This window comes from Fragaria vesca, linkage group LG1 (genome assembly GCF_000184155.1).
Source record: "Fragaria vesca subsp. vesca linkage group LG1, FraVesHawaii_1.0, whole genome shotgun sequence".
Taxonomy (NCBI): domain Eukaryota; kingdom Viridiplantae; phylum Streptophyta; class Magnoliopsida; order Rosales; family Rosaceae; genus Fragaria; species Fragaria vesca.
Window position 1 is genome coordinate 12,453,536 of NC_020491.1, and position 11,161 is coordinate 12,464,696.

Consider the following 11,161-nt stretch of genomic DNA (forward strand, 5'->3'; position numbering starts at 1 on the left):
AACTAACTAACTACTCCTCTCTCTCTCTCTCTCTCTCTCTCTCTCTCTCTCTCTCCCCTTTCTATGATAAACTGACAAGTTGGATTTTGCAGATATGGTACTATAATGTCCCCCATACCAAACTTGCCGAAATTAAGGGGCATCAGAACTGGGTCAAAGTCACTGGCGAATTCCTTACTTTCCCTGGTGGTGGAACCCAATTCAAGCATGGTGCTCTTCATTATATAGATTGGATACAAGAGGTGAATATTTTTAGTCATTTGATGCTCTTTATACTCCTTTCACTTGTATTACTATGCTCTCTCTCTCTCTCTCTCTCTCTCTATCTATCTCTCTCTCTCTCTCGTGTTTCATAGTTCAACTATTCAGGTGTTGTCATCAGTCTCTTATAAAAGCATTATCAGGAATCGTCTTATAGAACTATAGAAGTAGGACCACAGTTATGTTCACTGCAAATTTTAACTTACTTTTCCAACTAGAGTGATGTGGTTATAAGTTAGTTTTAAAGCTGAGTACAGTAAGCAACATGCTTTCTTGACCATCCTAGAATTTAGGACAGCTGCTTTATGGCACATCAGTACGATTCTCCTGCTTTTCTTCTGGATTCCCTTTATCAACATAGTTCTATTTTGTCGAAGGTATCAGACGGTCATAAATGATGGATAAACCTATATTATGCAAGTTATGCTTGACAGTATGGATGATTCCAAGTCTTGGATGGGATTTTTCCTCAGAAGACAGTTAAATATGTTTTCTTCATAGTATAAATGAACCTTAATTTTTTTTGGTGTGTGTGTTTACCTTGCAGTCTGTTCCTGATATTGCCTGGGGAAAACGTTCTCGTGTCATATTAGATGTTGGATGTGGGGTTGCAAGCTTTGGAGGATTTTTATTTGACAGAGATGTCCAAGCAATGTCCTTTGCCCCAAAAGATGAGCATGAAGCTCAAGTCCAGTTTGCACTTGAAAGAGGAATTCCTGCTATATCTGCTGTGATGGGCACACAGAGACTTCCTTATCCTAGTAGAGTTTTTGATGTTGTCCACTGTGCCCGCTGCAGGGTTCCCTGGCACATAGAAGGTACACACTTATCTAAGAAGGTGGTGGATACATAATTGAGGTCATGCAGGCTTAGATTGTAGTTCACAACGAAAAATTAGGTGCCTGGTACAACTAATATTTGGTTTTTCTCTCTGCGTAATAAAGAGTTGTCTTCAAAAGAAATTGGTAACAATGGTTTCACTTAGTTATCTTATTACTTCTGAGTTGAAAACTGGAAACAGGTTAAAAATATCATTCTGATGTTTTCAGGCTTATTTCTGGAATGGGTTCTAGGTGCGTTCACATGTTTTGCATTGCCTTCTATTTTTTGTGCTTACATTTTCAATGGAGGAATACTGTTTTTGAAAAAAGAAAGAATCAGATGGACCCTAGAGTTTTTATATTTGGAATTTTACAATGTTGAGCCAGCCGTTTTTGACATAGTAATGAAGTCTAGGAGGCTTGTTTGATCAATTCTTTTTGTTTTGGAAACTGACTTCTAAGCATGATTTGCAGGTGGTAAGCTTCTATTAGAGCTGAATCGTGTGTTGAGACCTGGTGGTTTCTTTGTGTGGTCTGCTACCCCAGTATATCAGAAGAAACATGACGATGTTGAAATATGGGAAGGTACAAAATTTATCACTTGAGATCTCTGGAACTTTTGAACCTGAGTTGGTTGATATATTCTAATAAGTCAAAATTGTGAAATCGTCTGCAGCCATGAAGGAACTAACAGAGAAGATTTGTTGGAAACTTGTCACAATTAATAAGGATGCACTAAATGGAATTGGTGCAGCTATATACAGAAAGCCTACCACCAATGAGTGTTATGAGCAAAGATCACAAAACCACCCTCCTATCTGTGACAAGTCTGATGATCCGAATGCAGCATGGTATTCTTTATATTTATGTTACTTCATTTCATTCCTACCAACATATATGTTACTTCTTTATATTTATATATCTTGTTGAAATTATTAGGTTTTTGACCTTGTGGAACTTCTTTTAAGTCTGAGATGGACATTGTCTCTGGGTTTCTAAAATTTCAAATAATAAACACTAATTCATCTAGTTGGAAATTGGATTACTCTTGCCCGTCTGACACAAATGGTTATCTCTGGGTTTCTAAAATGTTAAAGAATAAACACTGATTCATCTAGTTTGAAATTGGATTACTCTTGCCCGTCTGATACAAATGAATTGTCTCGTGTGCAGGAAAGTACCATTACAAGCATGCTTGCACAAAGTTCCTGTAGATGCATCAGAGCGTGGATCTCAGTGGCCTGAGCAATGGCCAGCAAGGTTGGACAAGGCGCCATATTGGTTGTTGAGTTCTCAGACTGGAGTTTATGGAAAACCGGCTCCTGAGGATTTCACTGCAGACTATGAGCACTGGAAACGCGTGGTAGACAAGTCTTATTTAAATGGAATGGGCATTAATTGGTCATCGGTTAGGAATGTCATGGATATGAGATCTGTTTATGGAGGGTAAGCAATGTGTATCCTCGTTAAAAAAGTTATCTCTTCATAGTGCATTTTTCCTCTGATACATCATTACATTGTTTTGGGGATTTTGCTTGATCAAATCACCGGAACCAACTGCTTTTTGGTTATTCTACCCTAGCGTTTGTCTTTATTATTGTTGGCCTTGCCAAAGGCCAATGTATGATTGAGATATTGAGTGAGACATGTATTGAGATCTTTTGCCCATTCTTTTAGTTGTGACTTCTTCTTGTGCTTGCAGATTTGCTGCGGCTCTGAAAGATTTGAAACTTTGGGTCATGAATATAGTCACGATAGACTCTCCAGACACCTTACCCATAATTTATGAGCGAGGTCTTTTTGGCATGTATCATGATTGGTGTGAATCATTTAGCACCTATCCTAGGTCTTATGATCTTCTCCACGCAGACCATCTGTTTTCCCTGCTCAAGAAGAGGTGTGCATATTTCTCCATTCTCATTTTCTCAGTAGCTTAGCAATCACTGAATGTGCTATTTTTTAGCTCTGCCTAATTTTGCAATGATTTATGAGTGGCAGGTGCAAGTTAGTCGCTGTAGTTGCAGAGGTTGATCGGATCCTTCGACCAGAGGGAAAACTTATTGTTCGGGACACTGTCGAGACAATTAATGAGCTGGAGAGCATGTTGAAGTCTATGCAGTGGGAGGTTCGCATGACCTATTCCAAGGACAAGGAGGGATTGCTATGTGTCCAGAAGTCGATGTGGCGGCCTAAAGAGACGGAGACAGTCAAGTACGCCATTGCTTAAGCATGCTCCCAAGGGCCCCTTGGCAAGGGGATTATACCATTCTTTTTGTTTTGGTTGTTAATTCAAATTCGAGGCAATTGTACTTTATATTAGCCATCTGTATCATTTAGTTAGGGTCTTGCAGTGTTTATCATTTTTTTTTTGTATCAATTTGGTTGATGTTGCTATATCCCACTGTAATATTGCATCACTAGTTGTCTATTAAACAATGAACACAGTTTTGCTATTGGAGGCGTTTGTTACACCGGATGTAAGACACGGACTTCATTAAAATACTCCAATCTGGCTACATGACATGTTTGGACGGCCGGAAAATTTAATTCCTGTACAACATGGATTACAAATCTAGTTAAGAAGGTTTTATAAAAATAATCCAGCACAAAAGCCGAAACTACCATAGCTTCTCTTCCTCTGCGAATCTACGACCATCTCATCATCGTACTTGCTCCATTAAATTTCCAGTGATCGTTTTCGACGGCCTCCGACCGTTGCTGATCTCGTGGAATTGTTTTTCGGGTAAGCTTTCTTCAGAGCTAACTCATGTTTGTGGTTTTTGATTTGTAGCTATATGAGATTCAACTTCAGTCCTACGCAATGAATCTTTCTCTCAAATTTGATGTTGTATTGTGGAATTTAATTCATGGGTAACATGAATTTTTGAATAATTCGATTTGTACAGATTTGGGCTCATGGCATCACGTATTCGTTTATCTTCTGGTGAGCTCTCTTTCTCAATTGTTTTTATGGATGATATATTTGTTTGGTTTATGATATCTAGAGAAAAAAGCAGAAGAATCGGCTCTTCTCTGGTTTTTGTCTTTAACTTGAATTTTTTGAATGGCTGGAAGTGTAAACATACAAGTTGATAAGAAATCTTTTGCTTATGACAATTGGTGTATATCGAATAACTATCGAATAACTAAGTAGTATAAAGAGAAAAGTGGGTTTATAAGCTGTCTTTTGGTTACAAGCAGTTGGCTCACCAGAGCTATAGCCTTTGTTTAATCATATCTTCTAAATTTAAACCCAAGTTTTATGAACAAAGTCCAAAGTGGTGTCTGGTTTGTAAAGATGATCAAAGTGGGATCAAAGTGTTATTTGTATGGATTAGTGCTTCATTTGTGTTCACTTTGATAGGCATATATAAGTCTGACGCTTATTTTGGTTGTTTATGATGATGTATCTGTTGGATGCAGGGTTTGGTGCAATGGCTCCTACTGCAAATGATGGTGTAACTAATGATGTACTTTCTGGTAATTCTCTCTCTCAAACTACGTATATATATATGGATGTGAAGCGGACGTCCGCACTCCGGCTTAAAGTGCGGACGTTGTCCGTTCTCCGCCGTCTCACGCCGGCGACGGCTTCTCTCCTTCCCGGACGACAGCACAGGCTTCCAGGACGGCTTCTCTCCTTCCAGGACTGGCCGGCGACAAGTTTTCCAGCCAACCTTGATCAATCATGGTGTTTTCCGTCCAGAGCTTCAATCCGGCCGGAAAACTTGTCGCCGGCCGGTCCTGGAAGGAGAGAAACCGTCCTGGAAGCCTGTGCTGTAGTCCGGGAAGGAGAGAAACCGTCGCCGGCATGAGACGGCGGAGAACAGACGACGTCCGCAGTTTAAGCCGGAGTGCGGACGTCCGCTTCACATCCTCTCTGTATGTATATATATATATATACATCATATCATATCATATCATATCATATTCATATATGTATATTTTTATATTCAGTGGTGTCTGATTTGGTTTCAATGTCAATTTTTTTTATGTCTAGATCTAGTATGAGTGAAACAGTGGAAGAGTGTGTCATCATTTTGATTATTTAAAGCCTATTTTGGTTTTGTAAGTTATTAAAATAGGGTGGCAAAGTTGATGGAGAACACAGGTACATCCGTACATATTTCCATGATATGTTTTGGTTCAGTTCAGTATCGGAAAAGTGGTACTTTTAACGAGTAGGATAGAAGGAGCAAGTAATAAGTGATTGTCTCTTGCTAGCTATCATTCCCAATTGTTGTGGGAAAGTTAGATAATTTTCAGAACATATGTTTTCCGTGTCAATCCCCAAGAAGGTGTTGAAAGATTATTTAACAAGGAGCTTTTAATAACCATTTTTTTTTTCTCTGGGGTTGCAACAAGCTCATTCTATTCTTTTGAAGTGGTGACTTTTAAAACTATTAGAACAATGAGAGTTAAACATGCTCTGTTTTTTTCCTATTCGACTCATTATATCACATGTTTCTAAATTTTTCTTTTTTAATTCAGCCGGCAGAGAAATATCCCACTATTTTTTCCCCAGACTTTATATTCGGGAGGTAAGTGAGTTTCAGACTCATTCCTTAAGTGAAGTGAAGTGAAGTTAGACAATCAAATTTCCGCATTTGTGTTTTGTTTGATGGTTTTAACATGTCAAACTGTGATGCAGGTTTCCGTACTTCTTACCTTGCCTTTGTATATCGATTTTTGAAGTCGGAGTAACCATTGCATGTTTCTGGCTTCCGGTACATATCTTCTATCTATTTGCTTAATTATTATAATGTAATGCACCTGTATTTGACAGCCATAACTTGGTTATAAGGCCATTTCTTATTTCTCATGGTTGTGACCTTTCAACTTTAATTTTTCAATTTGTACATTGATTTTTACGTATGAACTCAGGTTTGAAATGTTCAAAAGAATAAAGGGTATTACCTTTACATAAGTTTGAATATATATATATATATATATATATATATATAATATATATTGTGTGACACGTGCTTGCATAAGGGCTTGTTGAAACTACAAGTTGAAGCTAATCTCTTATCTGGATGGTTGCAGGAAACCTTACACAATCACAATGAAAATGCCAGATTACATGATGGTTCCTTTGAAGCACTGGAGTCTGCATCCTGTGGGTCAGATGCAAATGAAATGAAACCAAAAACTGAAGAACAAATACCTAAAGAAAACCTCATGAAGAATTGGCCTTTAATATCATCAATCCTTGTTTATTGTGTTTTCTCACTCCATGACATGGCTTATTCAGAGGTAACTTTAAATACCTTTTCATTTCAGCAAATTTCAGCAAAGCATTGATCTTTCCACAATTTATTTCTTTCATTTGATTTCCTTCCTTCGAATTAATTCTTGCCATTTCATTTGTTCTAGTAAGATGAGGATAGCCAAGTACGTAAAAACCAGTTCAGTCTCATTTGTTCAAAATTTGACATACAATGTTTAACATTCTCTTTTCATGCTGAGACATAGAACTCTAATTGCTGCGTTTAATCAAACTATGTTGGAGTTGTTACATAGGTATCTATGACAGTTTGGGTTTTGGCAGCAGACAACAGGACATGGTTCGGTCTTACCTCTGGGATAAAACTGCAAAGGACAAGGAAAAAAATAAAAGAAAATGAAAAAAAAAAAACTAGAAGTTGAACGGTAGTGTAAGAGCTTGTAGGATTTTGGTGCTTATGTATAACACTTAGAATTACAACAACTCCAAATTATCATACAAAATGCTTGTGTAAGATCGATGATACTGGAATTTGGTTTAACTTATGGTCTCTTTGCATTTCCACCCAGCTAAATTAAGCTACATGCAAGAAATTTTGATTATTTATTTTTTTACTCATGTATAATGTATTGATCTTTCCTTCTTCAAACACTCATCTCTATCCATCCAAGTATGGCTCCTAAGTAACACTCCTTTTACTTTTAGAAAAAAAAAAAAAAAAAAAACAAGATATTCTCATTATGGGCGGAGAGTCCTCGAAAGTTAGGGGGTTTGAGCTACACAACTGAGGATGTCGGTGAAATTCTAGCAATCTCAGGTGATGTATTATACTTCCTTATGCTTATCAGTTGATCCACATATTGCATTGCTACAATGGGATCACATGACATATAAAAGATATCGGTTTTGTAGTATTAACCATGAACATGTAGCAAAAAATTTAAGCATTCAGTTGATATGTATTTACTCTTTACCATTTGACATTTCTAGAATAAATTTTATATAAAACATGTACAGACTCTCAGGTAAGTCAGTAATAATATAGGGTACATGATACACCATTTCAGGCACCGACATTTATATTCAACTGAAATTTCATTAGTTCCGATAAACTCAAAACCCTGGATTGGTTCTGATTGAATTCACATGGATGTTAATAATGTAACACACTTTTAGAGTGGCTCTTTAAGTAAATGTCAAACAAGAACTTGCCAAAATCATGAGAATGGAAAATGGGAGGATAGTTAATTCTGGTAAAAGAAAAGAAGGATTACATCAGGATCCAACTTTAGGGGATCTACCTAAACTTTAAAGGGAGACTAGTGTGTGCTTTTATAATTCAGGGTTAGGTTGCTGGGACATAGAGGAGCTCTGGGTCATATCCCATCTGCATAAAGTTAGAAGGGATTAGTATAAACCAATAGGGTTGAACCCCTGATGTGATCAGTAAGTCAAGTGTCCAGGTAAAAGGGGTATTTGATTTTTACGCCGAATGAGTAGTGTCCAGTAGAGGAATGGAAGGTATTGAAAGCAGTCATGAATCTGCAATTAAGAGGAGTAGCAGATGATTGCTGGCCCGTAGTGTTGTAGTAGTCACAAATCTGCAATTAAGTTGAGGAGCAGATGATTATTTTGTTAATTATAGCATTTACTCTTACTGCTTTGAATCATATATCATTCCTTCCCAAGGCTTCTAGTGTAGATGTTTTTAAGGATCAGTGCTAAAGTAAATTGTCTTCATTTGGGCGTAATTAATTTGCTGATTTTAGTAACTACTGTTATCCCTTTTGAAGCCAATCATTGACAATTACTGTAGCTTAGGATGTAACAGATAAATTGATATACAGTGAGCTAAATGACCGCTGGATTTGTAACTTTTTCCTTTTGGAATTCTAATTAGACAAGCCTAAACTCTGTCTTAGCTTTTCACATTAAAATGGGCGAGCTTATGATTTTTCTTAAAATGGCAATACGTGGTAGCTATTATCTGATAAGTTTGTAAGCCTGAAATATGACAGGGCGACATGCATATTGCCTTGTAATGATTTAGTTATGTTGAATGAAATTACGGTTATGGTTTATCTGAATGACGAGATTTTGTTTTCATATGTAAGATTTACTGTAATCGATTATTCCATTTACAACGTGTAGTTTACTACATTGTCGAAATAATTGCTGACAATTTAATCAACTTGTAGGTCGTGGTCTTTTTGTCTTTCAAACTACTCTGTACCCGTATGTGGAAAAGATGCTTGGTCCTATAAGAATTGCTCGCATTGGAGGGGTAATCCTTACTTCTTACCTCCCTGCATTTTGTTGTACCTTCTGTACTTCATAGTTTCATAAATATACTTTCACCAATTTCTGCTGGCATTTATTGTTCTCCGTCTATAATTTTTGGGCGCATGATTCTGTTTGCAGGTTTTGACTATACCTCTTTTGTCAAGCTGCCCCTTTATAGCATTGTTGTCTGGACTTTCCCTCTCCGTGCTGTTAAATATTGCATCTCTGCTGAAAAATGTCATATCTGTAAGTACATATATGACTTCGAATATTCATTAAGCTAAACCACTGAATCTACAAACTTTACACTGATGCATCCTAGAAGCTGATATGTGTGGACTTCTTGTTGACAGTATGTACTAGTTTTTGTATGTTCTTCTGACGTCTAACATATTCTTTGTAACTAGATCATGATCGTCACTGGGCTTTTCATTCTCCAAAACAGAGCTGTGGTAATTTTACTGTTAACTTGCTAGTTTTACAGAGGGCATTACCATATTTGTTCTTTAGAAATCTTCATTAGCCCCTAGGAAATTTCCGATTTGGCCTCTATTTGTTATATGATTACAGCTTTGCCACACACCCCCTATATATGAAAATCTTATCAGCTTCTCTTTCTCGCTTCTGTTTCTTACTTTCTGCGCCTAGGCGCGGCCTTTACTTCTAGCATGTTACAAGCGCTGCGTACACATTTAGTGTATAGAATGCTAAACCTGATACAGCTTACAGTTGAAATTATATTGAGTTGTTTTTGTGATGTCGTGGTACTTCAAATGTTTTATTTTCTCTTTGTGAATTATCTTTTCATTTCAACAGGTTTACTTGGGCACAAAAACGCCTGGATGCTTCCATTCTACCTGGTACATAATCAACCAACTTTTTATCATGCAATTATGTTATCTAGATTACCAGGTTATAGGATGTATGTGAGGTGAAAATCCAGCAGAGGAAGAGAATATAATTACATAAGTAAATGATATGTTTCCAGTTAACTGTTGGGTTTGCATCCATTGACTTGGAAAATGATATGTTTTTTATTAAATGAAGTACTTGACCAGAATGTGTTTTGGATACTCCTTTGGTATATAACAAGGCGGAGCTAATATTACATAATCAGGAGATAAACAGTACTAATGAAACTCACATTTACCCCAACTCCAAAGAATTAGTGCAAGCATGCATTAAATCAAAAGATCTAATTTGTTGTATCATATATTTTTGCGTTATCGTAGAATGGAGATAATGACTACTAGTAAATAACTAGCTAGATCTTGAGGGAATAACATGTTGATTATCGATTAACAAAGAGAGAGATTAGAGAGATTACTGAAGTGAGAATAACTAGAAGCGGTCAGATAATGTAGTGAATTCTCGGAGGTCAATTATTTATCAGACTAACAAACAAATGTACCTAGCTTGTTTTGCATCTTTTTATTTGCATATTGGATGCGGCTTGTTTCTCAAATTCAATACTTGATAATATATCTGTTTTTCTTAGCAGACCAGCAATAAATATCTACTGCTTTTTGAAGGTTTAGAAAATTTATTGCTTTGTTTTTGCTTGCAGGTATCCAGATGGTTTTCTTCATCTTGAATTTGGTGGAGTTCCTTGCAGTTCTCATGACATTTAAGCCATTTCTTACTGTACGTGATGATAGACAGGGATGAAGCACCATGGAATTAGTTCAATCCACTTCAAGGAAATAAAAAACAAAAAAAAACAAAAAAAACAACAACAACAACAACAACATTGTTATTGACTCATTGGAAGCATTATTTGTAGTTGTAGTTGCCCCCTATATATCTCTTCCAATGTGTTAGATTTTTCTTGGAAGCAAAATGTTGTACTCATTCAAACGGGTAAGAAATCCCATGATTATATGTTGTATGTAATTGAATTATCCACTTGAATAAAGTTTTATTGCAATATGGGAATATAGTCAGTTATTTGTTTGCAGTTATGGTGTGAATTGGCTGTAATCGGGTTGTTCAAGATCTGGTGGACATATTTGAAAGGCTTGTTTAATTTCTGAATCTCTTATAACTCTGTATATACAGGTTTTCTCTGCTACACACGTCCGTATTTATTCTTAGAATAATAAGAATAAATACGGACGTGTGTAGCAGAGAAGGTCTGCATGTATATATATATATTATATATATATATACAGTCTTTCTCAGGTAAGGATATCCTTATTTATTATTACGATGCGGATTTTCACTTTAGACTCATTTTTCAATCGAATTTTCATATTTACACCGTCTAGTCTTTAGATACTAATGTATAGATCATCTTTACAAAATTTTAGCCAATTTGTATATCATTAAGGTACTTAAAACTGTGTTTTTCTATTATAAATATAAACGGTTCAAGTTCGACAGAATTATGTTCATCCATTGGTTTAATCGAATTTAAATATCTTAATGATAACAAAATTGGCTGAAATTTGATGGAGATGTAAACATTCGATTGAAAAGTGAGTCAAAAGTGAAAATCTGCACCATAAGAATAAATAAGAATCTCCTTAGCCAAGAAAGCATGTATATATATATATATTTTTTTTTTTTT

The 11,161-nt window shown here is 36.2% G+C and overlaps 2 protein-coding genes across 2 annotated transcripts in view; both read left to right on the forward strand.

Annotated features, from left to right (window-relative positions):
- LOC101313349 (probable methyltransferase PMT26-like) overlaps window positions 1–3,561 on the forward strand; it is a 5,286-nt gene extending 1,725 nt beyond the window's left edge. The window contains exons 3-9 of the mRNA XM_004288046.1: window positions 93–242; window positions 809–1,079; window positions 1,557–1,667; window positions 1,759–1,933; window positions 2,256–2,528; window positions 2,785–2,979; window positions 3,081–3,561. Coding sequence (XP_004288094.1) covers window positions 93–242; window positions 809–1,079; window positions 1,557–1,667; window positions 1,759–1,933; window positions 2,256–2,528; window positions 2,785–2,979; window positions 3,081–3,309 — 1,404 coding nt within the window. The 3' untranslated portion in view covers window positions 3,310–3,561. The remainder of the gene's footprint in view (window positions 1–92; window positions 243–808; window positions 1,080–1,556; window positions 1,668–1,758; window positions 1,934–2,255; window positions 2,529–2,784; window positions 2,980–3,080) is intronic.
- A 1,982-nt stretch (window positions 3,562–5,543) lies between these two features.
- Window positions 5,544–10,260, forward strand: LOC101315287 (protein ZINC INDUCED FACILITATOR-LIKE 1-like). Its single transcript, XM_004289232.1, has 8 exons — window positions 5,544–5,623; window positions 5,734–5,809; window positions 6,129–6,338; window positions 7,039–7,126; window positions 8,508–8,593; window positions 8,731–8,838; window positions 9,409–9,452; window positions 10,160–10,260. The coding sequence occupies exons 1-8, from the start codon at window positions 5,544–5,546 to the stop codon at window positions 10,221–10,223; spliced, it is 756 nt and encodes a 251-aa protein (XP_004289280.1). The 3' UTR covers window positions 10,224–10,260.
- The last annotated feature ends 901 nt before the right edge of the window (window positions 10,261–11,161 follow it).

Coding starts and splice junctions, on each gene's coding strand:
- LOC101315287 (XM_004289232.1), top strand. CDS start 5,544: ATGTTTCTAAATTTTTCTTTTTTAATTCAGCCGGCAGAGAAATATCCC. Junction 8,594..8,730: donor GAATTGCTCGCATTGGAGGG/GTAATCCTTACT, acceptor TTCTGTTTGCAG/GTTTTGACTATACCTCTTTT. Junction 8,839..9,408: donor TGCTGAAAAATGTCATATCT/GTAAGTACATAT, acceptor TCATTTCAACAG/GTTTACTTGGGCACAAAAAC.